Genomic DNA, 27,111 nt, shown 5'->3' on the forward strand with positions numbered 1-27,111 from the left:
ACATCAGCATTTTGCCCAGCACTGCCCTCCCTGTTTACAGACACAGCCCAGCCCAGAGGTAGGGATTTCCCTGGAGAAGGTAGCAGCTGATCCTAGTGCAGGCATAGACCAGGTCCTGCACTCTGGCCCATCAAAGCCCACCCCCACACACTGTTGCCCTCTTGTCCTTGGCTACTATTTCATTTTCCTTCTTCCCCTGTCCTTGGCCATCGTCCTCCCAAACCCAGATTAGGAGGGCTGAGGGCCATTCCGATGAGAGCAGCCCTAGGCAGAGTCAGGCAGAGGTGTGTGCTTCCTGCACTGGGCTTCCAACCCGACTTAGTTTCCACAAGCTTCAAGTGGGCGGAGCCCTTGGGTTTCCCTAACCTCCGAGCCCCTTCACCTTTGCAGCTGCCAGCCTGTGACTGTGATTTGTAAGCCAAGCCAATACTTCCCTCACGACCAGATACATACTGCATCCCTGCCTCCTCCCTGCTCACCACTCACCCTGCCCAAGTCTTGGAACAGATGATGTAGTCTTTTCTTTGCTGCCAGTTCCAATTCATTTTTCTCCTTCCTCCTTGTGACTGGTGGCCATTAAGGCTTTTTCTCCGTTATTTTCTGATTGACTTCATGGTTAAGTAGTAATCTGAGATGTGCATCCATCCTCAGGTCTACAGAACCCAGTGTATCTGCAGATTTTATTTGCAGGTACAATGAGATGTGGCGAGTGGGTGGGAATGAATTCATGGCTCCTCACTCCAAGCATACACACACACACAGCCACTGCATCTCAGGATTCAAGTAAACAACCTAGCAAACTACTTTCTCTGCACACGATCCCAGTTCAGACTTGAGTCATACTCTGAAGTTTTTTTGTGCAAAGACGTGGGCTTTTTCTGACAAACTCTCTTCCTGGAAGATATTAACAAGCACTGATTACTTGCCTTCCAGGTGTTCAGCAGTATAGATCGAACCACTCAGAATCCAGGAGAAGAGAAGGAAGACTCTGGGGACAAAACCAAAAGCACAACTTTGCCATCCACGGAAACATTAAGCTGGAGTTCGGAATATTCCGAGATGTACGTGAAATGCCTCGTGGTGGGATCTTAAGCAGTAGTGACTACAGCAGCGGTTCTTTTATTTATTTTTGTCAGGCAGAGTTAGACAGTGAGAGAGAGACAGAGAAAAAGGTCTTCCTTCCGTTGGTTCACTCCCCAAAGGGCCACTATGGCTGGCGCTGTGCCAATCCAAAGCCAGGAGCCAGGTGCTTCCTCCTGGTCTCCCATGCGGGTGCAGGACCCAAGTACTTGCGCCATCTTCTACTGCCTTCTCAGGCCACAGCAAAGAGCTGGACTGGAAGAGGAGCAATCAGGACAGAATCTGGCGCCCCAACTGGGACTAGAACCTGGGGTACCGGTGCCGCAGGTGGAGGATTAGCCTAGTGAGCCGTGGCGCCGGCCAGCAGCGGTTCTTAAGCTGTAGTGGGCATCAGAACTACCTGTGGAGCTTGTTAAAAAGCAGAGAGATTGCTGGACTCGCCCAGCCCCAGGATTTCTGATCCAATAGACCTGAGATGTGGCCTGAGAGTGCATTTCTATACATTCCCAGCTGCTGATCCGGGTACCATTCTTTTGGAACCCTTACACCAGGCATGTCTTGGTTAGGCTCTTCCACATCACCCCCGTGTGCATATGTATGACTTTCTGTTTTTCATTAAGGCAACAGTTATCCACATCCAACTCTTCGGATACTGAAAGCAACAGGCGGAAACTTAGTTCTGGGCTCCTTCCCAAACTGGCTATTTCAGCAGAGGGGGAGCAAGATGCAGCTGCCCCCTGCCCCAGTGACCCCCACGCAGAGCCAGAGAAGCCAGCACTTCCTCCTGAGGAGTGTGCCCAGGAGGAACCTGAGGTCACCACCCCAGCCAGCACCATCAGCAGCTCCACCCTGTCAGGTAAGCCTGGGGCTGGGTGCCTGCCTTCTACTCCCAGTACACTAGGAAGTGATCCTCACGCTCCCAAGTCCAGGGCTGGTCTCGCCAGACTGTGAGGTGGGGCGTTTTGTGCTACTGAGCCTGGTGGACAGACTCATGAGAACTGAGATCAGGATGTCTCTGACCCCTGCTTACTGCTTGGCCATAGAGCAAGCCATTCTTGCCTCACTTTGGCCTTGGAGCCAGGCTTCCGTGGCATCCTTTGATGGCCTCAGAGCCTGGCCAGGGAGCGTGTTGTCAGTTGTTGGTACAAAGGCGTGTCCTGCAGAGTTGCAGCTAACTCAGAATTTCGAGGAAAAGGACAAGATGGTAGCCTAGCAAATGGCTTGAGCCACCAGAAAGGTGCAGGGTAAAGCCAGTCTTCCCTCTAGCACTAGAAGGGATGCTTGACTCTTCAAAGGAGGGGCCAAGGAATCAGTCTAAACTGTGAGTACCACTTAAATGCATGTGAAATAACTCCCCTTCCCAGTCTGATGGTAACCAGGCTAAGAGACTTCTGAGATACCTTTGCCTGCTTGGGAGGCAGTCATGGGGCTAAGGCCTTTGCTTTGAATGCAGCTGCAACAGTGTCATGGCAGGACAGTTCTCAAGGGCTTGGCATACCCTGCCTGCTTGCTGGCCCTTACACATAGCCATGTCCTCATCAGAGATTCTGACTACACTCTGCTCAGAGCAAGATTTTTACGTGCACTGAAAATATTGTTTCTAAAAATGTGATGCCCAACACATCCTTCCCCAGAACATGTACATTCATCCTTCTTTAAAAAACAAAAAAATTGATGTGGAACAGAGTTGCTGTAATACATGTCCATTTAGCCACATTCAACATGCTGCTGCTAACCATGACCAGTCCAAGATTCTCCACAACTTTTTCCATGACTGCATCGTTTGTGAATCCATGAAAAAAGTTCAAGTTTTAGAACTCGTGTTTGGATGTATCCAAGCGTTACTGTGAATGAACAGGTTCAGACCTTCAACGCTTTTAACAATATTCAGAGTATTTGTTTTAAAAATCTTTTATAAGCCATATTTTAGGGACTAGGTATGTTTCAGCCTCACCAAAACGTTTGGATCTGTGGAGTTTCACATTGGCTCGCTGATCATCATGGGGGTGGGGAAATGATGCTGCATTTTCTTCTCTCCCTTCACCCCAGTTCTGCTTCCATGCGGGGTCATTCCATTCATGGCAACAAGAAAGCCAGGAGAACAGCAATGCAAAAATGGCAGCCAACCTATTAGTCCAAGACTCCTGAGCATTCTTAGCTCATCTTGTACTTAAGTGTGGCTATCTCAGTATTTTGGATCACAGGTTGCAGTGTCTATCTGGGTCCTAGTTAGCTTAGAGTATATGCACCTCTATTTAAAATTTACTCATACTATGGTGAACTGTTTACTTTCTCCCAGTCTCTTTAGCTTGTTCACTATCAGGAAGGGAGGGAGGGGCAGGGTGTCTAAGCATTTGATTGATTACTTTCATAATTAAAAAAAATCTGCCTAGGTCCTGCCATGCATTTTGATTAATAGATTCAAACCACCTTTCTCCCCTGTCTCCCCCATATGCATGCTAAAAATAGTCAAAGACCTTTGGGACTGTGCAGAATAAGAGAGATGATCTGGTTTGCCTATAGCCAAGGGTAATTAGGGAATCTGAAAACCATGACTGTAGTAAAATAAAATTTGTTGATTTTTATATTGCTCTGCCATAAAAAAAAAAACAAAAAGAACCCTTGACATTTAGAGAACATTAAGGTGACATTATCCACCATTGGCAGGAAAACAGCACACATTTCTATGCCATGCTGTGAGATGAGATGGCAGAGGCAATGAGGAAAGGCGATAAAAGCAGAACTTGTCTGTCCACACCCTGCCACTCTGGAAGTACAACTTTTTCATGACTGCATTGTTTGTGAATCCATGAAATGTCAAAGTTTTAGAACTCGTGTTTGGATGCATCCAACAGTTACTGTGAAAGAACAGGTTCAGACCTTCATTTTATGTTTCTCTTTGGTCATGAAAACCAAATGAGAAAGAAGGAAGTGTGTACCTTACCTGAGGGAAGCCCAGCTTTTGTGAGAGGAGAGCTTGGCCGAGGCAGCTTTCATCAAATCCATCAACAGTTGTTTTCTCTTAGGGAAGGAAATAGATACACTGTTGAACAAGAATGCGGGTAGCCTACAAGAGTAAGAACTGTTGATCTTTGCCTTAATATTGTCTTCCTTCATTGGGCAGATGGTGTTACATGCAAGTTCATGGATTATTTTCCTATGTATATAGCATAGTAGATATTCAGGAAGTATGTTGTACCCACATCTCTCTCAAGTCCCAGGCTTACCTTAGCTTGGAGCACACACTAGAGCCAGGATATCCTCATACCAGTGTGTGTGTATATCTATATCTATCTATCTATCTATATATATATATATATATATATATATATATAGAGAGAGAGAGAGAGAGAGAGAGAGAGAGAACAGTGTGACAAACATCAGCTACACCGATAGGCAAAAATTCTCCAGTGGTCAGCACTTTATAATGTGCTGCCTGGTCTTTCCAAAGATCATTCATCATGGCGTTACATGCTCTGCATGCATTGCATATCTTAAGGGGATGATAGACTTGACTCTTAAGCACAAGCAGCTCAAAAGTCAGCATTTACAAGTAAAAATAAGCTTTGCCTCTTCTGGATGGACAGAAATGTTCTCAGCGATTAAAAAACAAAAAACCAAATCCTGATAACCTGAGAAGAAGCAAGGCAGGAGAAATTCCATGGGTAGCTGCAGAGCATTTCCTGGGGGGCCTCACAGTGCAGCTCCTACCCAAGAACTTTATTTTTGCCCTCTGCAGTCACTTAACGGGAATTGGTGACTTTCTCTGTCCCTACCTACCTGTTTTATACTCACTCTTAGTCCATTGCTATGGCAAGTCCTAATTTTTTAATTTAAAAATAGTGCTTACTATAAGAAAAATGGAAAATAATGCAGGTGTGGCTTTGAAAGGCTGAGAATTAACTTCTGGGAGGGATCAGCCTAGGCCACACTGTCCGGAAGACGCGGTGAGCTATTGCAGCAAGTACTGTCCTCTGGCTCATCATTGGAAATGAAGAAACTTAAAGTAGGCCCACAGAGTAAAAAGTCAGGTGGCACTTTAGACATGTAAGTTACACACCTGAGCGTAGTGCAAAGTATGCCTTCGGAAGATGCTGGGAGATGGCGCGGACATAGCCTACATAGAGTGACTAAATGATGACCATGTGTCAAAATTCTTTTTAGCAGCATTGACTAGGAAGGCCCTTGGTTCTGTGGGATGGTCGTGGTGTTCACAAGGTAAACAGTGGGAGCATCACCTGCTCTCCCAGGGTGGAGGAGGAGATGTGTCTCTGCTTTCCACAATCTGTACTGTAGAAACCGTGCAATCTGTTCATCTGCTTAAATGGAGTCATCAATGGGGATGGAGCAGACTTGTGTCCACGTGGAATGGAGCCTGAATGGACGCCTCTCCCGTCACTGCTTCCTGCACGTCCCCTTTCTCAAACCAGCCGTCTGTTGTGTTTCCTGACCCTGCGTGTCCTCCCTCCTCTGTCTCGTGCCCTGTCCTGGATTTTCCTGAACCTGTTTATCTTTTCTTCTCTGTGCAGTTGGCAGTTTTTCAGAGCACTTGGATCAGATAAATGGACGCAGCGAGTGTGTGGACAGTGCAGATAATTCCTCAAAGCCGTCCAGTGAACCTGCTTCCCACATGGCCCGGCAGCGATTAGAGAGCACAGAGAAAAAGAAAGTCTCGGGCAAAGTCACCAAGTCCCTTTCTGCCAGTGCCCTGTCCCTCATGATCCCAGGAGGTAGTGAGATTCCTGCATGCCTGACATGGTGTGATTTGTGCATGTGCTCCCCTCCCCCAACTGGGCATGCTGAGCGGGCTGCAAGAAGGCTTGGAGTGGCCTCGGGGGCTTCTCCCTCAAGCACGGCACGTGGCCTGTTCCATCTCACTCCCTGCATCACGGGGAGAGGCTGCCTTGCCAAGAAGCCTTCCCTTGTCTGTCTCCTGTTCTTTCCTCCTTCCAAGCTAAATGATAAATTTCCTCCTCTGAACCATTTTCTTCTCTACACTCGCTCATTTATATACTTTGAAGAGCTATGCACTGCATCTGTGTTGGAGAGCTTAGTTTTTTTTTTCTCATCTAACTAATGAGGCTAGAGACAGAGAACGTGAGCTTTTCATTTCTAGAGATGCAAGGTCGCAGGTAGTATTGCAATTGGACAGTTTCCCAACCCTGTAGGTTGAGCTATGCTTCCTCCTACTGGTAGTCCAGTCCTGTTCTGCCCTGTCTTGGAAAACTAGGCTTAATTACGGTTTTAGTGAATTTCAGTATTTTTCCACAGCTTGGTTTTGCCTCTGCTGATTGCTAAGTCTGTAGTTAATCCCACTGGCAGAGATGAAATACACACCCTGGTGTCTGTGGCATCACGAGAGTGGAAGTGGGAATTGGATTGTATTGCGGATGGCTTGCATTTAGCAGAATACAGAGCATGTAGAAAGAGGGTTGTTTGCATTTTCATATTCCATTTTCGTGTAGAAAGAAATTAGATCTAAACAAACACTCATCTGGGGCAGTACTCAGTTGTTTCTGGAAGATGTCCCTTTTAGAGCCACAAAACCAACACTTTGTGACTTGAAGGGGGTGGCCCCAGTGCAGGCACCCTGAAGGGAAGGGAAGTTTAGTGTGGTCCTGGCCACTTTTGAAAGCTGATGAGAAAACCTACCCCTTCGAAGGAGAGGAATGACTCAACGGGAGAAGGTAGGGGAGAGCGCCATGAGATGAAGGATTGGGGCACTTGGATCTCTGTGTGTCCACTCTCACGTGCTGTGAAGCCTCTTGCCCACCTTAACCTGGACACACAAGGTCACCAGCAAGGTGCCACATGAGGTCAGAGTGTAAAGGAGCAAGGACAGTGACACCCCGAGCTTTGCTCTTGTTGGCAAAGTCTCAGAGTGGGAACGGTGGGTAGTGCAGATCTTTTTAAGTCACCGCACCCTGGCGAGGCGAGTCCTTGTAGCCTGCCTCCGACTAAGCTCGTGTTGAAACCTCAGCGTCTTTTCTGGATTCTCCTGCCATTTTGCAGACACGCAACTGCAAGTTATGATCTGTGTAGATGCACACAGGAGCTCTAATGGAAAATGTGTCTTAGTCCCTTGCTGCTGCCATGTCATAATACATTAGTTTAGAAGCCACAGAATTTGTTGTCCACACTTCTAGGGGCTGGGAAGTCTGAGAACTGAGTGCCAGTAGATACAATGTGTGGGAGGGCTCACTCCCTGAGATGGCAACTTAGTGTGTTGTCACAGGGCAAGCCAGCTTCCCTGGCCTCCTTTCCCATTCATGAGGGCTCCAAGTTCATGACCTCTCTGCCCCCAAAGAGGCCCACTTTGTAACACCATCCCCTTGGGGGGGGGTTCAGGTTTCAACAAACGGATTTTAGGGGGTCTCAAACATTCAGACCACAGCAGTTTGCTCATAAAACAGGGAAAAAAGAGCAGAATTGGTGTTTTGGAATATGAACTGAATTTCCCTTAAAATTTTCCATTTCACCTGAATTATCCACTCAGCACTCCTATCAGGATCATTAGAAGAGAATCCATTGTAACCATAGTAATAATGAGGTTTTATCTTTTTTTTATAGAGAAGTTACCGCTTCAGTATTTTCTTGATTAAAATTCTTTAAGCAGTACTAATTCAGTAACATAAGACAGAAGCTGGTGAATTGACAAATTCCTTTCCTGGCCCTGTGTCTTAGAATGAAAAGACCATGTTAAAGTTGTTGTAGAGTCCCACTATCTTTTACTCTAGTACACAGTCTTTTCTGCCAGAGGACATATTTGAAATAGGAAGATTCTTCAAAGAGTTCATGCAGAATGAAATTCAAAGATAAGTTTATTTTGGTGCAAAAAACTTTGAAATCCATGCAGTTTTATCATGAAGCACATTTTCACCACCTTTTGAAGACCCCTTATATGCATGTATTTCAAAAATTTTTTCACTAAAGAAATTCTATTTTCTATATTATTCTATTTTGTACAACCTTTTTGAAGTATCTTTGTACATGCATTTGTGGTTTATTTCTTTTAATACATTAAATAAAAATATCTCAGCTAGGAAGTAGGTTACCTTTATGTGTGTTTTTAATTAGTGTAAAGAACTAAGAAAATATTGCTTCTGAGTATTAATTGAATAGCCAGTTAACATAGAAACACTGTTGAAGAATCCATGCTAGTTATCAGCGTAAACATTTGTGTGTGATTTCTTCATGGGAATATACTGGGGACGGGTGCATTTGTGGTGGCTGTGCTCACGATCCTGGGAGGACTGCCGTGGTGGGGGCAGGCTGCATGGACTTGTGTGTGTGAGCGGGATCGGCGCTGACGGCTGCTGTCTCTGTTGCAGACATGTTTGCCGTCTCTCCACTGGGAAGTCCAATGTCTCCCCATTCCCTGTCCTCGGACCCTTCTTCCTCCCGAGATTCCTCTCCCAGCCGGGATTCCTCGGGAGCCTCTGCGAGTCCCCATCAGCCCATCGTGATCCACAGCTCAGGGAAGAACTACGGCTTCACCATGCGAGCCATCCGGGTGTACGTGGGAGACAGTGATGTGTACACCGTGCACCACATTGTTTGGGTAAGCTTAGCAGTCTGTCCTGCTGGACAGCGCCTCCGGTGGCTACAGCAGAGTTAACAGCAGAGGTCCCTTTGCTAAGCCGCCAGTCAAGACCTGTTTCATTTTTCTCTTTGTTTTTGTGATAGAATTGAACTAGCAAAAACTAATACTTTCTCAGTTCTGTCCCGATTTCCTATTTCATTGTCTACTCTTCCACACCTAGCTGGTAGGCATAGTCAGAACAGTCCTGTTTCCATCTTTCTTCATTTTTTTATTTCACCATTTTCCCCAGCCTCTAACAAATTACCTTTTCAACTCACCTTAAGTTTTAGTTTGTTCACATTGATTTCAGAGGCAGAGAGACTGCTCTCTCCCTTCAGGTTCACTCCCCAGTTGCCACGGGTAAAAGTTAGGAACTCAATCCAAGTCTCCCATATGGGTGACAGGGACCCATTCAGTTGGTCTCATCACTGACTCAGGATTTGCAGCATCAGGAAGCTGTTGAGTCAGAGGTCTCAGTCCAGTGTTGATGTGGGTATCTTAACCTCTAGGCCATACACCTGCCCTATGTTTTTTAAGGAACCTTAGTAATTAACCTCTTTTAGAACCATGACATAATAGGAAGAATAACCATGTCTTTTTTATTTCCTATGAGCAGCTTAGGATCATTTGCTAATTAACTCAGAATATTCTGTGAGAAGCAACAGTAGGTATTATATTTGGCATGTATTTTTTTTTTTTTTTTTACAAATATATACTTTCCTCTTGGGCTTTAGAATGTGGAAGAAGGAAGTCCAGCATGCCAGGCAGGACTGAAGGCCGGGGATCTGATTACACACATCAATGGAGAACCAGTGCATGGTCTTGTCCACACGGAAGTTATAGAGCTTCTACTCAAGGTATTGTCTTCTTATATCACGTGGAGGCGGGTTGCCCAAGGAGCTAGTACCAAGAGGTTGATTTCTCTATAGTACACCTAGATAATCAGTCTCATTACTGATATAATGAAGGTTTAATGTAGACAAAGATATTTTTATTTCTCTTGTTTTAGATCATAAAATAATATCCTTTTATCTGCCCACTCATTCCCATTTTAAATATGAGGAGTCTTCGACAAGTTCATGAGAAATGTGTATTATGAAATACTATGCACGGATCTCAAGAGCTTTTGGTACCAAAATATCTTTTAATTCCATTTTATATTAACTTTTTGAAATACTAAAAACAATTCTTTCTATGTGGGTAACTAAGACTCACCTGTAATAAAAGTGATCTTCAGGAACCATCAGGAGATTTTTCATTGTAGTTGTGAAGACAAGACAGTATAAAACTGACATCCTGTGTGAAGGGTTGGTCTGAAAGCTCAAGTTCTTCTGAAATACAGAATTGTGGAAATACACATATACTGCAAAGTATAAAAGTAAGGATTCTGGCAATTATTAAGTCTCTCTAGTCCCATGCAAATTAATTTAAATGAGGATCCATTGCTATTTAAGTTATAGACCGAGTAGAGCCCATGGAGTAAACTCATGGAAGCTTTAGTCTGAATGGTGAAAGAGTGTTATTACCCAGTTCTCTCAACATTGAGTTTGCTTTGCCACCTGTTGATTCTAGCATATTCCAGCTCCCATTGTGGATCTGATTAAAAAGAGGAAAGTTCAATCTGAGTTTCATTTTAAATTTTTTTCAGAAGGAGAATTTGTCTACTATGAGAAATGCTATCTCTATTTGTAGGATTACTGTACAAGTCAACAGATTTATGGACAACCTCTTGCTTCTTAAATATTGTGCTCAGTGTGTAAGGGACTACCTACCAGAGAGATGTGGGCCATAGCTTCAGACCCTACAACATAATTAGGGAGACAAAGCATAAACATCTACAAAGGTTTTCAAAATTTCACGGAAATGCATGCATTGTGAAAAAACTATGCATGTATTTCATTTTTTGCACCAGATTTCATTCTATCTTCCGTGACTTTTTGAAGTACACCTGTATAAACAAATACATTTGTATAATTTTAAATATTGTTTGATTGCTTTTAAAGGCAGAGAGAAGGCAAGACCATAACATTTCATCTGATAATTCACTCCCTTTATGGCCAGGGCTTGTTCAGGCCGAAGTCAGAAACTCTATCCAGGTCTTCTTCATGGGAGGCAGGGGCCCAAGGTCTTGGGCCATCTTCTTTTTTTTTTTTTTTTTGTCCTCAGATAGAGGACGTATCAGATATTAAACTGATAAGAACAGATACTACACTTGATCTTAGCCAAAAGGCCGAGAAGCGATTGGGCCATCTTCTAAGTCCCACCTAGGCACATTATCAGGGAGCTGGATTGGAAGTGGAGTAGCTAGGCTAGAACCAGCCCTCTGATGTTTAATGCATGCATCATTTTAATAATGATTTTTCTAGAGCACTAGCAGATAAGGCAGGGCCCATTGTAGGGATTAGATACCTGGGAATTAGCGTATGATCTTTGCCCTCAAAAAGTGTGAGTGATGTACATCAAAAGAAAAAAAAAAAAAAACAAGGAGGCATTGCAAGGAAGTGAGTGTGCAAATACAGTCAAAGGACTTGTCCCTTCTCTGCCATTTCCCCAGCCCACACAATTGTATTCAAAAGACTTGGAGCCTGGCCTAGGTTCCAGAAGCAGTAAGTAGGGTGGATAGCCAAAGGTACAGAGTTGAAATAGAGAAGTGAACAACTCAGATTATGTCACACCATCACTGAGACTTTGGGCTCAGGCTCCACAGAAGTTAGTGCTCAATAATTCGTGGAAGGGCCCTCATTTGCTGGCTGTCCCACAGTGGCAGTAGGAAGACAAGCTCCACACAGCTACTCCTGTCGTGTCCATTCAATCCCATAGTTAAAAGCTGTGAGACGGGGATCAGTATAGACTTTTGCTCCATGACCACTGAGTAGAAATGATTGGCTTGGGCCTAGCACCCCTGTGGATAATACCTGAGGTGGTTGGCTTCAGTCAACAGCTGTCTCTGATAATGTTCTCCAATGGAGATGAACACCCGGCTCAGATCAGTATTCAAGAGACGAGTGGAAGAGCACGCCTGAGACTTTGAGGTCCACTGGCTGTGAAGGAGACGACACGGCCTTAGACTTCTGAAGACTCAGGTCTGACCAAGTGCTTCTCCCACTACACTTGAGCCGGTGGTCCTGGTGTCCTGTTAGCCGGCTCACGGAGCCACCACGTGCGGATAAGGATCCAGGGAAGTTTCTGTGTTTTCCTTTGTCTCCTAGGTCAGTAGAGGAGCCTTTCCAGTTGCTAAGGACCACAGAGGTAGGGAGAAAGAGGTACTTACGGTTTCTCAGGTCATCTTTTGGGGAGTTTCTAGGAGCTCAGGTTGACCCGTTGTGGTAGAGAATAGGTCTGTTCCGAAGGTGAGCTCTTCACTCTCGTTCATCTAAAATAAAACAAGGCTTAAGGCGATTTTAAATGATAATATGTATTTTGCCTTCTGCTTTTTTTTTCCCGAAAAAAACCTTTTATTTAAGGTATACAAACTTTATGCATTGTAACAGAGTTGTGTTACATGCAGAATAGTATCTCTATGATATCCTAATATCATAGAATCAGGTAAGAAGCAAATGAAATCCGAGAGGCCTTCAGAGAGCTTGTGGAAATGGAATTAAAAGATCATTTTGGCACAGAAAGTTTTGAAATCCATAGTTTTGAAATCTACACACGGTTTTTTTCATAGAAGCCTTTTCCATGAACTTTTTTTCCAAACATTTTTGCACAAAATAAACTTGTTTAGGTTCATATTCTGTGAATTTTTTGAAGTAGCCTCATGGGGTTAGAGTGAGAGAAATATGTGTTTATTGCATTTAGGAGATGCAAATGTAGCTTTCCCCTAAAGGTCTCTTAGCAGAATCAGAATCGGCCCCTGTTTTTGCCCTTATTTCATTGCCAGGCCCTTTCCCTAACCGCCAGCCTCTGAGATGCAGTCACTGAATTCGCTCTTGTGGAGCGGAGGTGGGAGCCTCCGGCCCCCTTTCATGCTGTGGTGTGCTCTGTCTCAAATCCAAGCAGAGGCGCCTGCCCCGGTTCGTGAAGGCAGCACTCCAGAGGAGTTACTCATGTAATGAAACAAAGAGTGTACCAGGGATTTAATTATCTTCCCAGTGAGCTGTGTAATCACGCAGCTCTCTTCCAAAAGCAACCAGTGATTCCCGGGCAGAGACTGTGAACTGACAAGCATCGCTCATGGGCGCTTATGTGCCGTCCCTGGCTTAACACCGGAGAGCAGCACTACCTTAGTATGCACAGTGTCCTGTACTCGCAAAGCACTTTCCAGAATCTACAACCCCCTCAGGAAGAGGTGGAGAAGTCCTCACGTAGGGCTGGATGTTTAGAAATAACATACAATAATAGAAAGCATTATCTCATAGCTTCACTTTTGGTTTCATTTGCCCTTGTAACTTCAGGGTGAACTTACAATGGAAGAGCTAACCTCACGCATAGGAGAACTTGTCCAAAGTCCCACAGACCCTAGACCCATGGAATAAGAAGCATCACAGTGATCTGGTTCTAATCCTCATTGAGCCCTGTGAAGCCCCTGCAGTATTCTCGCTCAGCGTGGCTCCACACCATTCCTGCCACAAGGAGTTAGCCACCTCCTCTGGACTTGACTCTACATCAGTCTCTCACAGAGGACGTTATAAATAATCGGCCATCTTTCTTCTCCCACTGTAACTACCAGAGAAGGCCATACTGACCCCACAACACCCCCCCCCCCCACCTGCTAACCTGCCAGGCTTAACTTCTGTCATCAGCTTGCTTTCTTAGGTCAGCATTACATTAAATCCCCACATGCACAAGATGCCTTCAAACTTCACCAGCCCCTGCTTTAGACATTTCCTACCTGTGAACTTGGGGGGAGCCTTTAGATAGTAAAATGCAGGCCCTCAATTAGCATCATGACCATCCTCACATACTCACTGAGTTCCTGACATGTTGAGGTTGTGTCAAATACTGCAAGGAGCACAGGAAATGACGCACAAAAATAATTGCTAGTGGAGCAAGAACTTGGTACCTGCCAAGCTCTGTTGTGTTGTGCACAGTTAACTCATAACTCTCACAGTTTCACTCTGAGTAGATACCATAACAATAAATGGCCCATGTTACAGGTGAGAAAAACAAAACAGAAGTTAGAGCATCCCACGTCAACACAGGTGATCCCAGGCAATGTAGCTCACTGCTCTGCACACGAAGTCTCTGACATTGGCAGTAACTTCCGGTTCTATGTTCACTGGGGGTGGAATGGATAACAGGGTCTGATCAAAGAACCCAACGTAAGGTTCAGACCATAAACACTACACAAGTTCTGAAGGAAGACAGGTAGACTGCTACCAAGGAGCACAGGAACTGCACCCAAGAATTGGGTATCTGTAGGGCTTTGCAAAACAGATCAAGGCTCTGTATTTGGAAAAGGGGTACGGGATCTTGTGGAAAAAATGAGGAGGTATGGGGGTGAAAGGGCAGGAGATCCCAAGGCATATGAACTTCATGGGGGGACAGGGGAAAGGAGTCTGGGATAGTGTATGGATAAAGCATGATGGTTGGCATTCGATAGTGAAGGGGGAGATTGTGGGTGTACCAGACAGGGAGATGCAGGCCCCACATGTGCCTTGCAGAGAAAGCAACAAACAGTTAAACTGGCAATGAGCTACCCAAGGCCAACTTATAAGCTTCCAGAGGGCCACATTGAGAGAAGAAATTGAGTAGCCCCACTCTGGCTCTTGTATTCAGTTCAGTCAGCTTAAAATAATTTCCCTCCCACTGTGCACTAATCACAAAGAGTTTAAGGTAAAAGTGAATTAACATTTAAGCAAGACTTCTGTTGATGACACTTATTTTTTAAACAAGTGACAGAATTTCTCTTATAAGGGGTCTTACTCATGAAGAGATGTTAATTGAGGACAAACCAACCCAGTAAGCCACACTGAGCAGAGAAGGGAGCACTTGCTGTAGCTGGATGAGTCCACCAGGTGGCAGGCTTCACAAATCTCACCTATTTTGATTTTTCCAATCTTTTACCATTTTTTTTTTTTTGGGGGGGGGGGGGGGGACCAGTAATGTTTCCAACCTAACTTTTGCAACTGAATTCTCTGTGACTGCATCTCCCCTGATGGAGGTTATCTTTTGTGCACATACCAAAGCCAAGTTAATTGTCTTGTGAAACAACCATATGCAGAAAAGGGAAAACTGGATTTGGTTTTGTAGGCTCAAGGGACACTTGTCCAGAGGTTAGTGACCTGCTCTTGTTTAGCCTACTCTAGTCTTTGCTGATTAGAAATATCCAAGATTTGTGTTGATCTTATATAACTTTGATGGTCATTTTCATCTTCATATCTCCTTGCCCCTCACCACCACTCATTGAGTGCAAACCATGCAGTGTGCCCAGCCAGGAGAGCGAAGCAGACAGGGTGCCCAAAACGAGGGGGGTTTGGTAGAAGGAGCACTTGGCAGTGGGGATGAAGGGCAGGAGAGTCAGGCTCAGGCTGTTCCACTGTGCTGTGACCTTAGGAATGAGCTCATGACCTTGGAAAGAAGAATATCAGCATCTCTGCAGATAAAGAGAAAATTCCTTCCAAGTTATGGAGGTGAAATCAACAACCCTCTTGACATGATTATGATTATGTGCGAAAATGGTTTAAAGATGAAAAAGGAGCTTTTAAAATGCCAGGTGACATCATTAGCCCCTGAGACAAGGGGTCTTCAAAATGCTCACGGAAAGTGGGTGTGAGATAGACATGTATATACACGTTTGGCGCACCAAAGTAAACTTAATTCCATTTTCCCACAAACTCTTGGAGAAGCTTGGAAGTGGATTCAGATTCATGTGGCTCCTGAGCCCGAACAGCTGCAGTAATCATTATGTCTGCCTGTAGCCCAAGCATAAGGTGGCAGCAAAGGTGAACTCCAGCCATGTCTGCTGCGGCTTCCCTTCACCGTAGGAAAAACTGAAAGCCAGCGTGGCCTCACTCAGTCTGTGCTGAGAAGACCCCGCTCCCCAAAATCTTCAGGGCTAGACCTCACACCTCATAAGCTGAGAAGCTGAATTTCCCATTTAAGGAATGACTACAACGTCCATCTCCACCATGGAAGTTTTTGTATTTGCATACAGAATGCATAATTTATTCTTTCAGAAAAACCAGCTTTTGTTGAAGTCCAAACTTCATTCCCCTAAAATATTTCCTGCAAATATGACACAGGTGTGGGATTATGTGTTCCTAAACATATAAGGAACTGTAAAACTGAGAATAAATTATCAAGACTTTCCAATGCTAAACTAGATGTAAGACATGAACCGTGAACAAGTCATTCTCTAAGGAACTACAAATAACCACAATAAATCAGAGGTAACACCAACTGAATCAAACAATGGAAAATAATAGCAGCATGAAAATGGCTAAATTCTGATGCACCCATCTGGTGCATCAAATCAAAACTCATTAGGCAACTTTAAAAAGTCACATTCTTAAAGAATATTTAATGATGAAGGGAAAGCGTTTCAAAATTATATCATGTGAAATATAAAACTGTAAAAGCAGTGCTACTGAAAGATTATCAGTGATAGCTGGGTGGGTAGGTTTCTCGATGATTTTTATTTATGCATGCTTTGTAGGATTTTTTTTCCTTATAAAGACATGGATTCCACCCCAGAGCAGGGAGGGAAAGTGGGTGATATCCCAGCATCACTCCCGCTTCTGCACTCCCCCGTGCCCACCATACCTCACTCACCATTGCTGGGTCCCAGGGGAACTGAGCTGCGGGACGCGCTCCAGGGCCCAGGCCTTCAGAAAAAGCCCTTCCGTGCTTCAAGGTCATCAGGCCATCTCTGAAAGGAGCCATTTCTCTCCCACTTAGGACACAATTCAAGAGGAGGTCCCTGAGGCAGGGCGACTGTCTATGCTGCAGGCCCCACCCTCAGCCCAGCCCCCCAGGGTCTGCCTCCGCAGAGCCCTGCTCCAGGGTTGAGTGACAGGCCACAGAGGCCCGCCAGGACTGACCTCACCGTGTGCGACCTGCCTCAGGAGGGAAAACTTAGCAGCTCTGCATGCCGACAGATTTTATGGGAACAGAAAAAATAAGCTTTTACAATAATTAAAGCTAAAAGTCTCATTCAGTTTTGCTCCTCTTATAATTTCTAGGCCAAAGGAAAAACATAAAAGGGAGGGAAAAAAATAAAATAAATCAAGCAAGAGCAGACAGCCGCGGGGCGTGTGCAGCCTGATGCATATGGATGAAGATAACTGTTATTTATAGGACCTGTTCCATGTGTCACACTCGGGGCTGAAGGCGCCATCAGCCTCCTCTCATTTCATCCCCCCGCCAGCCCTGGGAGGAGGCGGTGGGAGCATGCTGCTGGCCAGTACCGGAAGCCGAGTCATAGCAAGGGCAAGCAGCCTGCCTGCCCAGGTGGGAGTGTAGACTTGAACTCGGATCCAGGGGCTCCGGAGTCCACTTCTTCCAGAAACTGCCCATTTTGCATGGTCAGGACTTACTGATTTGAAGAGTTACTTAGGGATGGCCTTTTCTAAGTTCCAGTGGGCGTCTATCTGTTTCATCTTGGAATCTCGTACCTCGGTTCATCACAGCTTTTCCTTAATACCCACTTCATCTTCTTCACAGAGTGGAAATAAGGTGTCAATCACTACTACCCCATTTGAAAACACATCAATCAAAACAGGACCAGCCAGAAGAAACAGCTATAAGAGCCGGATGGTGAGACGGAGCAAGAAATCCAAGAAGAAAGAAAGTCTAGAGAGGTTAGTTAAAGCAGTGTTTCCTCATTGTTACCCACCATGGACAAAGGTGATTCTCTGCCTCACTTAGGTCTTTCTCCTGTATAAGCATTTATTTCTCTCTGGGAAACGTTAGGCTGTGCTCCTTTAAAGTTCCTATTCACAATAGCATTAGCTTTCCCAGGGAAAGGATTTACATATTTCCTTGCTTAGAGAGATTGCCTTTTAGCATGCGTGAGCACCATGCAGAACCTTTTTCAAGCCCTAGACTTCATTTCAGTAGACTTGCATGTGAGGACCCAGACCTGAAGGCAGTTTTTTTCTCATTAAATCCACATTTAACGGGTCCCTTACATTATTGAAAAACAAGCAGTTGATATAATTTTTTTTAATGCCCGATATGCTAACATCACAGCATCTCTAAGGCTTCTACATGCGCCTAGAAATAAAAGGGCATTGTTGGACCGACGGGAAGCCCAAGGAGGCCACAGGCATGTGCAGCCCGGGATGCACGGAGCAGGTTTCTGTGCCTTCTGCAGTTACTAGCAAGATGCCGCCTGTGCCTGCGGCAGGGGAGTTTCTTGCCAGGCAGTTCTGGGCACGCCTCCTGCTCGGTGCCGCGGCCTCTCCTTTTCCTGCTGGGCCTTGGTGCATCTCCTCATGTGAAGAGGATTTCTAACAATAGAAATGAAGCAAACCCAAAAATGAACGAACTCCAGGAACACAAAGTGATGCAGAAAAGACCCAGACGTATGCTGTACATGGCCTAGCTGTGAACAGCATTTATGATACAAAGCACCAACCACACCAAAAACCATTTTTCTAACCAAAAGTTTTGGCTTGGCTATACGGGGAGGAACAGACAAGGAGAAGCGGATGCGGCTGGAAGGTAGAAAAGGGTGGTGGAAGAGCTTAGCGCTCTTCTCCCATACTAGGAAATTCACAGTTTCTAAAAAACAGTGGTGTAAGTACATTGTTTTAGCAATAGACCGACACTAGGAGGAACGGGATTTTCTGGGGGAGTTGAGAGAAAGCAGAGTAGAGGAGCCACTATTTTTCATTCTAAGGTTAGAGAACTGTTTGACTTTTTAGTGCAGGTCCATTTATTACTTTGATGGAAATTGCACACCCAGGTTCTGGGATCCCTCTCTTTTTGGTTGTGCTATTTTGATTGTGTTTTAAGTCACATAGAAAAAATTGGCTCAAGGGGTACCGGGATCCAACTTTCTGTTTAAGCTCACCAGAGGCAGAGTAGGCTTAGAAGGTGGTAGAAGAACTCTGTGCACAGCCACATGCACTGACAAGTCACGGAAACCTTGCTTTCTGGGAGTCAGATGGAGAAACGGAAAGGACTCCTCAAATAGGCACAGTGGCCAGGGGCCAGGCCAGACCAACAGCAGGCGCTGGGAGGAACACATTTAATTGAGCCATCATCATCCTCTCCTGGAGTCTGCACTGGCAGGAAGGTGGCATGAGGGGCTGCAGGGAGATTTGAACCCAGGCACTCCAGGATGGGATGTGCGTTTTCACTGGCTGTTTAACCACTCGGCTAAATGCCAGCTCAGCATGCACATTGACTTTTGTGGCTGCTTCCAGCATCTGTCCATGGGAAAGCCTCAGCTTTCTGGGCGTTTCCTATGTAAATATAGAGCCAGCATTAGTCAGGAGAATTTAGGAGCCCACAGTGGAGTAAGTGCAGCAAACAGCCCCTCTTAGAAAAAGCCCCTGCCACTGTGTCACCGTTATAACGTATAATCCAGATCTGTACCTTGGATTATCTATTAAATTGAGGCAGGTCCTCAGCAGCTTTCAGGCCAAGGGCACCCTCCTTCAAAAGCTAACACGTCCATGAGCAGCTTTTTCATGGAACTCAAAGCACCTGTTAGCGGCTGGTCCTCTCGAAGGCACAGGAACACTCTTGAGCCGGCTCTCCCACCACCACCCCGATACAGGCACTGAGCTGCCGTTAGGGGGCGCTGGCTGGAGGCGGGCCTGCTTCTGGAAGTGCACTCAGCTCAGTGGATGCCCTGTTTTCCCTCCAGGAGGAGATCGCTTTTCAAAAAGCTAGCCAAGCAGCCTTCCCCTCTGCTGCACACCAGCCGAAGTTTCTCCTGCTTGAACCGGTCCCTGTCCTCGGGAGAGAGCCTGCCGGGCTCGCCCACGCACAGCCTGTCCCCGCGCTCCCCGACGCCCAGCTACCGCTCCACACCCGACTTCCCGTCCGGTGAGTGAGTCTCCGGGTGTAGACAGCAAGAGAGCCGCGAGCGGGCGAAATCATCAACTGAGGTCCTGGAAAACACCAAGTGTCTCCCAGGCTGCAGGAAACAGGTTGCGCCTGTAGATGGAACGGACGGGAATTAGGGGGAGGTCTTTCGAGGGGGTTACTCTGCTCCCTTTACATACGACATGGGGGATGGGCTAAGCCTGGGCGTAGGGAGGTTTCGTATACAGTGTTTATTGCATTGGTTCGAGGCTCGGACGAGGGGCTGATCCTTTCTAGCCTTACCTCAAACAGCCTGGGCTGGAAGTGGGATGAGTACAGGGAAGGTGAACCTGGGTGCTCACAGCCTCGTTTTCCACCCGCAGGCACTAATTCCTCCCAGAGCAGCTCCCCGAGTTCCAGTGCCCCCAACTCCCCAGCGGGGTCCGGGCACATCCGGCCCAGCACGCTGCACGGCCTGGCCCCCAAGCTCAGTGGGCAGCGCTACCGCTCCGGACGCCGGAAGTCAGCCGGCAGCATCCCCCTGTCCCCGCTGGCCCGGACGCCTTCTCCGACTCCGCAGCCCACCTCCCCTCAGCGGTCACCATCCCCGCTGCTGGGACACTCGCTGGGCAGTGCCAAGATGGCACAAGCCTTTCCCAGCAAGATGCACTCCCCTCCCACCATCGTCAGGCACGTGGTGCGGCCCAAGAGCGCCGAGCCCCCGCGGTCTCCGCTGCTCAAGCGCGTGCAGTCCGAGGAGAAGCTGTCGCCTTCCTATGGCAGTGACAAGAAGCACCTGTGCTCCCGCAAACACAGCCTGGAGGTGACGCAGGAGGAGGTGCAGCGGGAGCAGTCCCAGCGGGAGGCGACGCTGCAGAGCCTGGAAGAGAGCGTGTGCGACGCACCGGCCCTCAGCCGTGCGCGGCCCGTGGAGCAGGGCTGCCTGAAACGGCCCGTCTCCCGGAAGCTGGGCCGCCAAGAGTCCGTGGACGACCTGGATCGGGACAAGCTGAAGGCCAAGGTGGTGGTCAAGAAACCAGACGGCCTCCCGGAGAAACAAGAATCCCACCAGAAACCCCCTGGCCTCCGTAGCGATTTGGAGAACCATGCTCTTTCCCGGCTGGAAGAGAGAGAGAAGAAAGTCTATCCCAAGACTTTAGAACGATCCACTCATTTCGAAAGCAAAGCCATGGGGCCAGAGGCCCCGGCCCTGGGCAGCCTGCTCAGAGATGCGCTACACAAACAGGCCAGCGTGCGGGTCGGCGAGGGGGTGGCCACGGACGGGGCATCCAGGGAGCATAGCCAGGACGCGGAGGACTCCAAACGGGCCCTTGCTGCTGGCCCCCTGCAGGACACACTCTGTCCCTCGGCCGACAGGGCCACCCCCTCCGGGCGGGGTGAGAACACAGAGAAGGGTTCCCAGGCCAAGGAGCTCCTCCGTGGCGAGAAGCTGGACAGCAAGCTCACCAATATTGATTACCTCCGGAAGAAAATGGCCATCGAAGACAAGGATGACAGCCTCGGGCCCGGGCTGAAGCCCAAGGTGACATCTAGCACCCACGAATGCGTGCCAGGGACCCCCAGCCGACCTGTGGGTGGGCAGCAGGAGACCCCGATGGCCGCCGCCGAGAGCCGGGCTTTTATCAGCAGCACCCATGCCGCTCCGATGAGTACCGTCTCCTTTGTTCCTCTCAAGGCCTTAGCCGGCCGAGTGGACAGTGGAGCGGAGAAGCAGGGCTTGGCAGCTCCCGAGTCCCCGGTCAGGAAGAGCCCCTCCGAGTATAAGCTGGAAGGAAGGTCCGTCTCGTGCCTGAAGCCCATTGAAGGCACTCTGGACATTGCTCTCCTGTCTGGACCCCAGGCCTCCAAGACAGAGGCGCTGTCCCCAGAGTCTGTCCAGAGCCCCAGCCCGACTGGCGATGTGGAGCCCTCCCCTGCCAGCGTAAAGGTGAGTAAGGCCTACCTGCTGGAGCCTCGGTTCCTGCCGCCCGGCTGGAGCCTCCAGACCTCACCTGGAACCCCGCTGCCCGAGCCAGACCTAAAGCGGGACAGGAAGGTTTCCCGCCTTGCTGGCAGGAGCCCAGCGACAGTCACAGAAGGGGATGCTCAGCAGCGAGACGGTCGGCCCACCCCCACCGACACCAAGCTGTTCCCGTGCCCCTCGCAGAGCCTGCAAGGCACCAACCCAGCCAGGCCGCCCGGGCCGCCTCTTCCCGAAGGGGTCCCCTCCAGGGAGAAGCCGGGCCCAAGGGAACCAGCTGAGAGGGGCCCTTCCACAGCCAGAAGCGAGCGGCCCACCTCCAGGGCTGATAGACCCAGGCACCCCTCTGGGGAGCTGTGTCCTCCAGCTGCTGCTAAATCCAGCGACAACTCCCCCAGTCAACCCTCTGCGGCGCGGACCTGCCCGGATTTGCACGTGCAGAGCCCGGCCCTAGAGAAGGCGTCGCTGCGGCCTTGCAGGAAAACAAACCACAAGGATGGCCAGGATGAGGAGAGGCTGCTGCCCAGGGAGGAAGCATCCTCCTCCTTAGCTGGGACTTCTTGCATCAAGGAGCCGGGCAAGGTCAGAGGCTGCCTGGAGCCCAAGGCTGAGGCCGCCCCTGCTAGGCACTGCCTGCAGCCACCTGCAAGTGACAATGGCAAGAATGAAAAGCTCGCCAGTTTCCTGTGTTTGCAGAAGGACAGCCCCAAGGAGCCCAAACGGAAGGAGCAGCCTCCGCCAAGGCCTCTCAACAGCAGCCCTCAGCCCCTACTGCCCACCAAAGACACGGCCCTCCTGACCGCAGGGCAGCCCAGCAGCTCCCCAAGCCACACCTCGGGTAGAGAGCTGGGGACCAAGCCCGCCGCTGCAGAACCCAGGCCAGGCCTCCAAGACCCTCCCAAGCCTCCCTCAGTGCACAACGAGAACAGTGGTCAAAAGCCCCGGTCTGGCCCTGAGCCCAGCCCTGCAAAGACACAGCACCCAGACAGGTCCCTGCCCTCCGTGAAACTTAGCGTCACTGGGACTGCCCAGGGCAAAGAGCCTGCCTCTCAGGCCCTCACCAGCTCTGGCAAGGAAGGCAAGGCTGCGCCGGATACGGACACCGCCATCCCGGGCGCCCAGAACAGAGCCTGCACTGTGGTTGTGCAGGGAACAGGTGGGCCCTCCAGCCCCCTGCAGACTGAGAGGGGCCAGCCAGATACCAGGCTGCAACCGCAGAGTGGAGGGCGGCCCCCGGAGGCACTGGAGAGGCCTGCGCAGTGCCCCAAGCAAGGACACCTGGGCCTCCACCAGCCAGCAGACCCGAAGCTGCCCGCTGCCAGTGACAAGCCAGGCCTGTGTCCGAAGCAGCCCAAAGCAGCCACTGTGAAAGACTGCCTGGCTCCGTGCAGGCAGATAGAAAAAAGCCCCAGCCCGCCAGCCCCGGAAGCAAAGAAAGTCCCAGAAGCACTTTACGCTCCTGCAGACAGCAGCAAGCCCGAGGCCAGCCTGTCCCCTGTCCGCACCGAGAGGCCCACTGCAGGGGCAGGCAAGGGCTGCCCAGAAGCCAAGGGAAAAGGCAGCACTGCCCCGAAGGCCCAGGCTGAGGCCGCCAAGCCTGGTGGCATCAAGCGGTCGCCCTCGGCCTCTGGGCACAGCGCTCTGCGATCCTCTGCCCTGCCGGAGAAGCCGCTGAGCTCCTCCTGCAGTTTCCCGGAGGCCAGGCCCGCAGGCCGAGAGGCCGCAACGCCCGCCAGCGACCCTGCTTCCACCAAGGCCAGCTCGGGCACCAGCACCGTGGAGCTCGCCATCCCCAGCCACAGGGACCAGCGCAGGGCCCCAGCCGCTGGGGACGGCAGAACCCACATGACCAAGAGCGACTCCCTGCCCTCCTTCCGCGTCTCCACCCTGCCCTCCGAGCCGCATCACCCGGAGCCCAGCGCGGCGTGGGACAGAGCCAGCCCCCGGGACCGGGCGCCCTCGGTCACCGCTGCGGCTGGGGAGACCAGGGCCAGCGAGCCTGCCCCCAGCAGGAAGCAGAACGCAGGCAGAGAGGCCGCCAAGCCGGTCCCGGCCGCCAGCACGGACCGCCCCATCGCCCTTTCAAACGAGAAGGACTTTGTGGTGCGGCAGAGGCGGGGGAAAGAGAGTTTGCGCAGCAGCCCGCACAAAAAGGCCGCCTAAGGGGCCGGGGGCGCCTTGCCTGCCTTCCCAAAGCAGCGCTGGCTGGGGTGGGGGTGGGGGGCTGCAGCGGCGAGAGGGGGCGGGGACCGCTTTCCAGATGCCTTCCCGATTGTAACCGAGAAAACTGCTACCGGAGAGTGTGCAAAAGAAGACAGCTTTGCACGAGTTGCGGGTGGCAGAGGAGAAAGAGCTCTGTAAATACCTAGCCACGTGTCTGGTTTGGGGGTGTAGAGTGTATACCTTGCTGCTGATGGCGTCGTGGACGACAGCCCCCCCCCCCCCTTTTTCTTTTTAAATGAGATCTTGGCTTTAGCATTTATCTAGAATGAAGCAAGATGGTCAGAACCGGGTGTATGTAATAAAGGGATACATCCATATTCGTGTATATACACATCCACCTGCGTGTTTGGCTCTGTGGTTGAAGAGGGTATTTCAAGGCTCCATTTTTCTAAGCTCAAACATTAACTAGAGGTAAAGGCCTGAAACACAGTAGATTGTGAGTTTTTACGTGGATGTTGAACCGGAGTTTCTGATAGCACTGTATCTGGCTACCTATCTTTCCAGGGCCAAAGCAGGAGCCACTCTGAGCGCTGCGTCTGGAGTCCTCCAGGGACAAATGGAGCGATTAGCAAGTGGCAGCCGCCCTGACGGACAGGACACTTGGACCTGGGGTCCGAATGTCCGCCAGGCCAGTTGTCCTTGTCTGCAGCTGTGTGTCTGGTCTCCCCCTGAGGCAGGGCAGGGGCTAATCTAACCCGCGTCAACTTCATTTCTGTTGTCTTTCTCTCGCTTCCTTTCAAGTTCTTAAACTCAGGCCTTCACGCTGTGAGCGACTAGTCCAAGAAGCACACATTTCATAGCGGCCCCTCCCGCGCCAGCCCTGCCATCGAGTACACAGGAAGATGACCGACCGCACACAGGCTGCTAGTGCTTAGGTGGAGCATCGGGCATTGGAAGAGGTTTTAAATTGGCTTTTTTTTATTTTTTATTTTTTGCAGAAAGACTGGGGGGCGGATTTTTGGCATCATAGCATATATATTAAGGAATAATCAGGACATCAGATACATTTTAGTACATAGCTGGGGCCTTATGTTGTAGATGAAGCTTGCTGTTTTTAGCAAGTTCCTGGGTTTCACATTCTTTTCTGATGCATCGAGTAGCTCCATACATTTCATAACATGATCTCTTTATTTGTATGCAAAAAAACCACTGTATTAATAAAGAGCAGCATTTTTGTAACAAAGAGACTTGTTGGAGCTACTTGGTGCTTGAATGTGACCATCCTTTTTACTTTTGCTAAGCCTTATTTAAATTTTATATACCGTAAACTATGTAGAATTTGTCAAATCATTTTAGCTAAGGGGTTTTGATTTTTTTTTTTTTTTTTTTGGCTGTTTTTTGATGGCTTGTTTTGTGCTGTCAGGTAACGCTTACTGACATAAGTACTAAGGCACTATGAGAAAACACAGATAAGTTTAAGATGCTTGGGATCCACCCCTGGATTTTATTTTGTTTTAGAAGAAAAAAAAAAAGACCAGTAAATAACAAATGCAGCACCCAAAGTCCCTCAAGGATGTCTTAGTATCTTTTTGCTATAAACTTGTTTATCCAAGCACAGCGTCGTCTTACAGCCTATGGATTATAAATCATCCAGCAGAGCTGTAAACTCCATTCCAAAGACAAAGGCATAACTCAGTTGTCCTTTGTTATAAAATGAGTTGGTGATGGCAAAAAAAATAAAGTGTCCTCTTCTTTGCCTCTGATTTTTTTTTTCATGTGGTTTTAACCATTCCCCATCACTACCATGTGAACGTGTAGAAGAAACAACTATTTTACAAGAACCTCAATGACTTTCAGAAATGGTCTCAACATTTATAATACGTATCTGTGTTTGGTGGTCATTAGAATCCAATTCTTCTACACTCAGACACTGAGACAGGTCTATGGGGGAGGTAGGTCATGGTTTACAGCCTTTGCTTTTTTTAACTGTCCAGTTTCCTTTAAAGCACAACTAGCTGCTTGTTTACAAATGATATTTTTATGTATATTTTGTATAGTGTATTATCATTTCTGCCAAATATGTTTTTGCATTTTTGGATGAGTCAAGAGTACCTAAGATTGCATTCATGTAATACTCGTTTGTTGTTGTAAACCTCTCCAATCAGCTGGTAGAAATTCTCCCGTGTTCTGTTTGGTCAGTCTCTGTGTGATTGTAAGATGTGTCCCTCGGTAGTACTCCCAGCTGTAGATTTACCAGCTTAAAAGTTTGTTAGGATCTGTGCAATAAAGTGTTTGCAGTCTTATTTTCTCTAAGAGATTCCCTATGGATGTCATCATTGTTGTACATTGAATAAATATTTATACTTATGCAGTTGCATAACCTTGAATAAAAATTTAGCATGAAAGACAATGGCTGGTTTTTCCAATATACACATATACTTTCAAAAATATAGAGTATTAGCCAATCTTACTTTGAAAAGTACGGGTTTTTGCAAATTGATAGAATGATTTTCTGTTGCATGGAATGATTTTTTTCTAAAAACAGTCCAGTCTTCAAAATAATCTGGCTGCTTCCCGTTTTTCCTGCCAACCTTCTTCCTCACCTGCAGAACAACTTCCACACTCACACCCAGCAAGTTCCCTACAAGCTCAGAGGTGGCCTCTGTCTGTGGTGCTGCCTCCCCGCATGGCCTCGCCCGTTACCATCGTCTCGAGAGAGCCCTTTCCCTACTTCAGCTCCCAAAAGGATAGTCTGCGCTTGGCATCTCCCGTCTTCATATCACCTCTCACTCCACTGAAATCTGGCTTCAGGTCACCACTCTGTCAGCTTTGCTCTATGAAGGCCTCCAGTGACATGGGCCTCGGAGTCGACCACATTCAAGATATCACCTAGGTAGACCATGCCCCCCTTGTACACCAGTCTTCCCTGACATGCTTCACTTGCAGTTTGCTCTCGCCTTCATTGACGTGTTCTGGGAATGCCTGCTTCCTCCTTGTCCCCTTAAATACTGACAGTGCCCAGGGTTCACTCCCGGCCTCTCAATATCTCTTTCTGGGCATTTCCACTTGATTCCTCCACCTCACACTCAAAACACTGCTGTGTTTCCTTCCCTCAAATTACACTGTGTTCCTCATCTTCCCTCCAAGCCAGATGTAAACTCTTTCTCCCATTACATCTAAAAGGTCAAGTTCATTGATTTTGCAAAAACATTCTTCTATGCAATCCATTCCCTTTCTTGGCACCAGTAGCCTTAGTTTATTCTCCATCATGATCTCCAAGAATAACGCAATAGTTGGCTAACTGGTTCCCTGCCTCCACCCTTTATCCCTATCAATCAGTCTGTTCTTCGCAACGTCCATGGAGAGATGTTTTGCAAATGCA

General features: G+C 48.3%; 1 protein-coding gene and 1 pseudogene across 8 annotated transcripts in view; one reads left to right on the forward strand and one right to left on the reverse strand.

Annotated features, from left to right (window-relative positions):
• MAST4 (microtubule associated serine/threonine kinase family member 4) overlaps window positions 1–26,126 on the forward strand; it is a 634,279-nt gene extending 608,153 nt beyond the window's left edge. For 5 of the 8 annotated variants that reach the window (XM_062212152.1, XM_062212153.1, XM_062212156.1 and 2 more), the window contains 8 exons: window positions 934–1,061; window positions 1,701–1,936; window positions 5,610–5,810; window positions 8,412–8,641; window positions 9,397–9,519; window positions 17,270–17,406; window positions 19,425–19,606; window positions 19,969–26,126. In XM_062212152.1, the coding sequence (XP_062068136.1) occupies window positions 934–1,061; window positions 1,701–1,936; window positions 5,610–5,810; window positions 8,412–8,641; window positions 9,397–9,519; window positions 17,270–17,406; window positions 19,425–19,606; window positions 19,969–23,729 (4,998 nt within the window). In that variant the 3' untranslated portion in view covers window positions 23,730–26,126. The remainder of the gene's footprint in view (window positions 1–933; window positions 1,062–1,700; window positions 1,937–5,609; window positions 5,811–8,411; window positions 8,642–9,396; window positions 9,520–17,269; window positions 17,407–19,424; window positions 19,607–19,968) is intronic. The other 3 variants (XM_062212154.1, XM_062212155.1, XM_062212160.1) reach the window with 1 other exon arrangement.
• On the reverse strand, window positions 10,785–10,904 carry LOC133774752 (U2 spliceosomal RNA; annotated as a pseudogene).
• Window positions 26,127–27,111: the final 985 nt, after the last annotated feature.

Source organism: Lepus europaeus, chromosome 15 (assembly GCF_033115175.1).
Source record: "Lepus europaeus isolate LE1 chromosome 15, mLepTim1.pri, whole genome shotgun sequence".
Taxonomy (NCBI): Eukaryota; Metazoa; Chordata; class Mammalia; order Lagomorpha; family Leporidae; genus Lepus; species Lepus europaeus.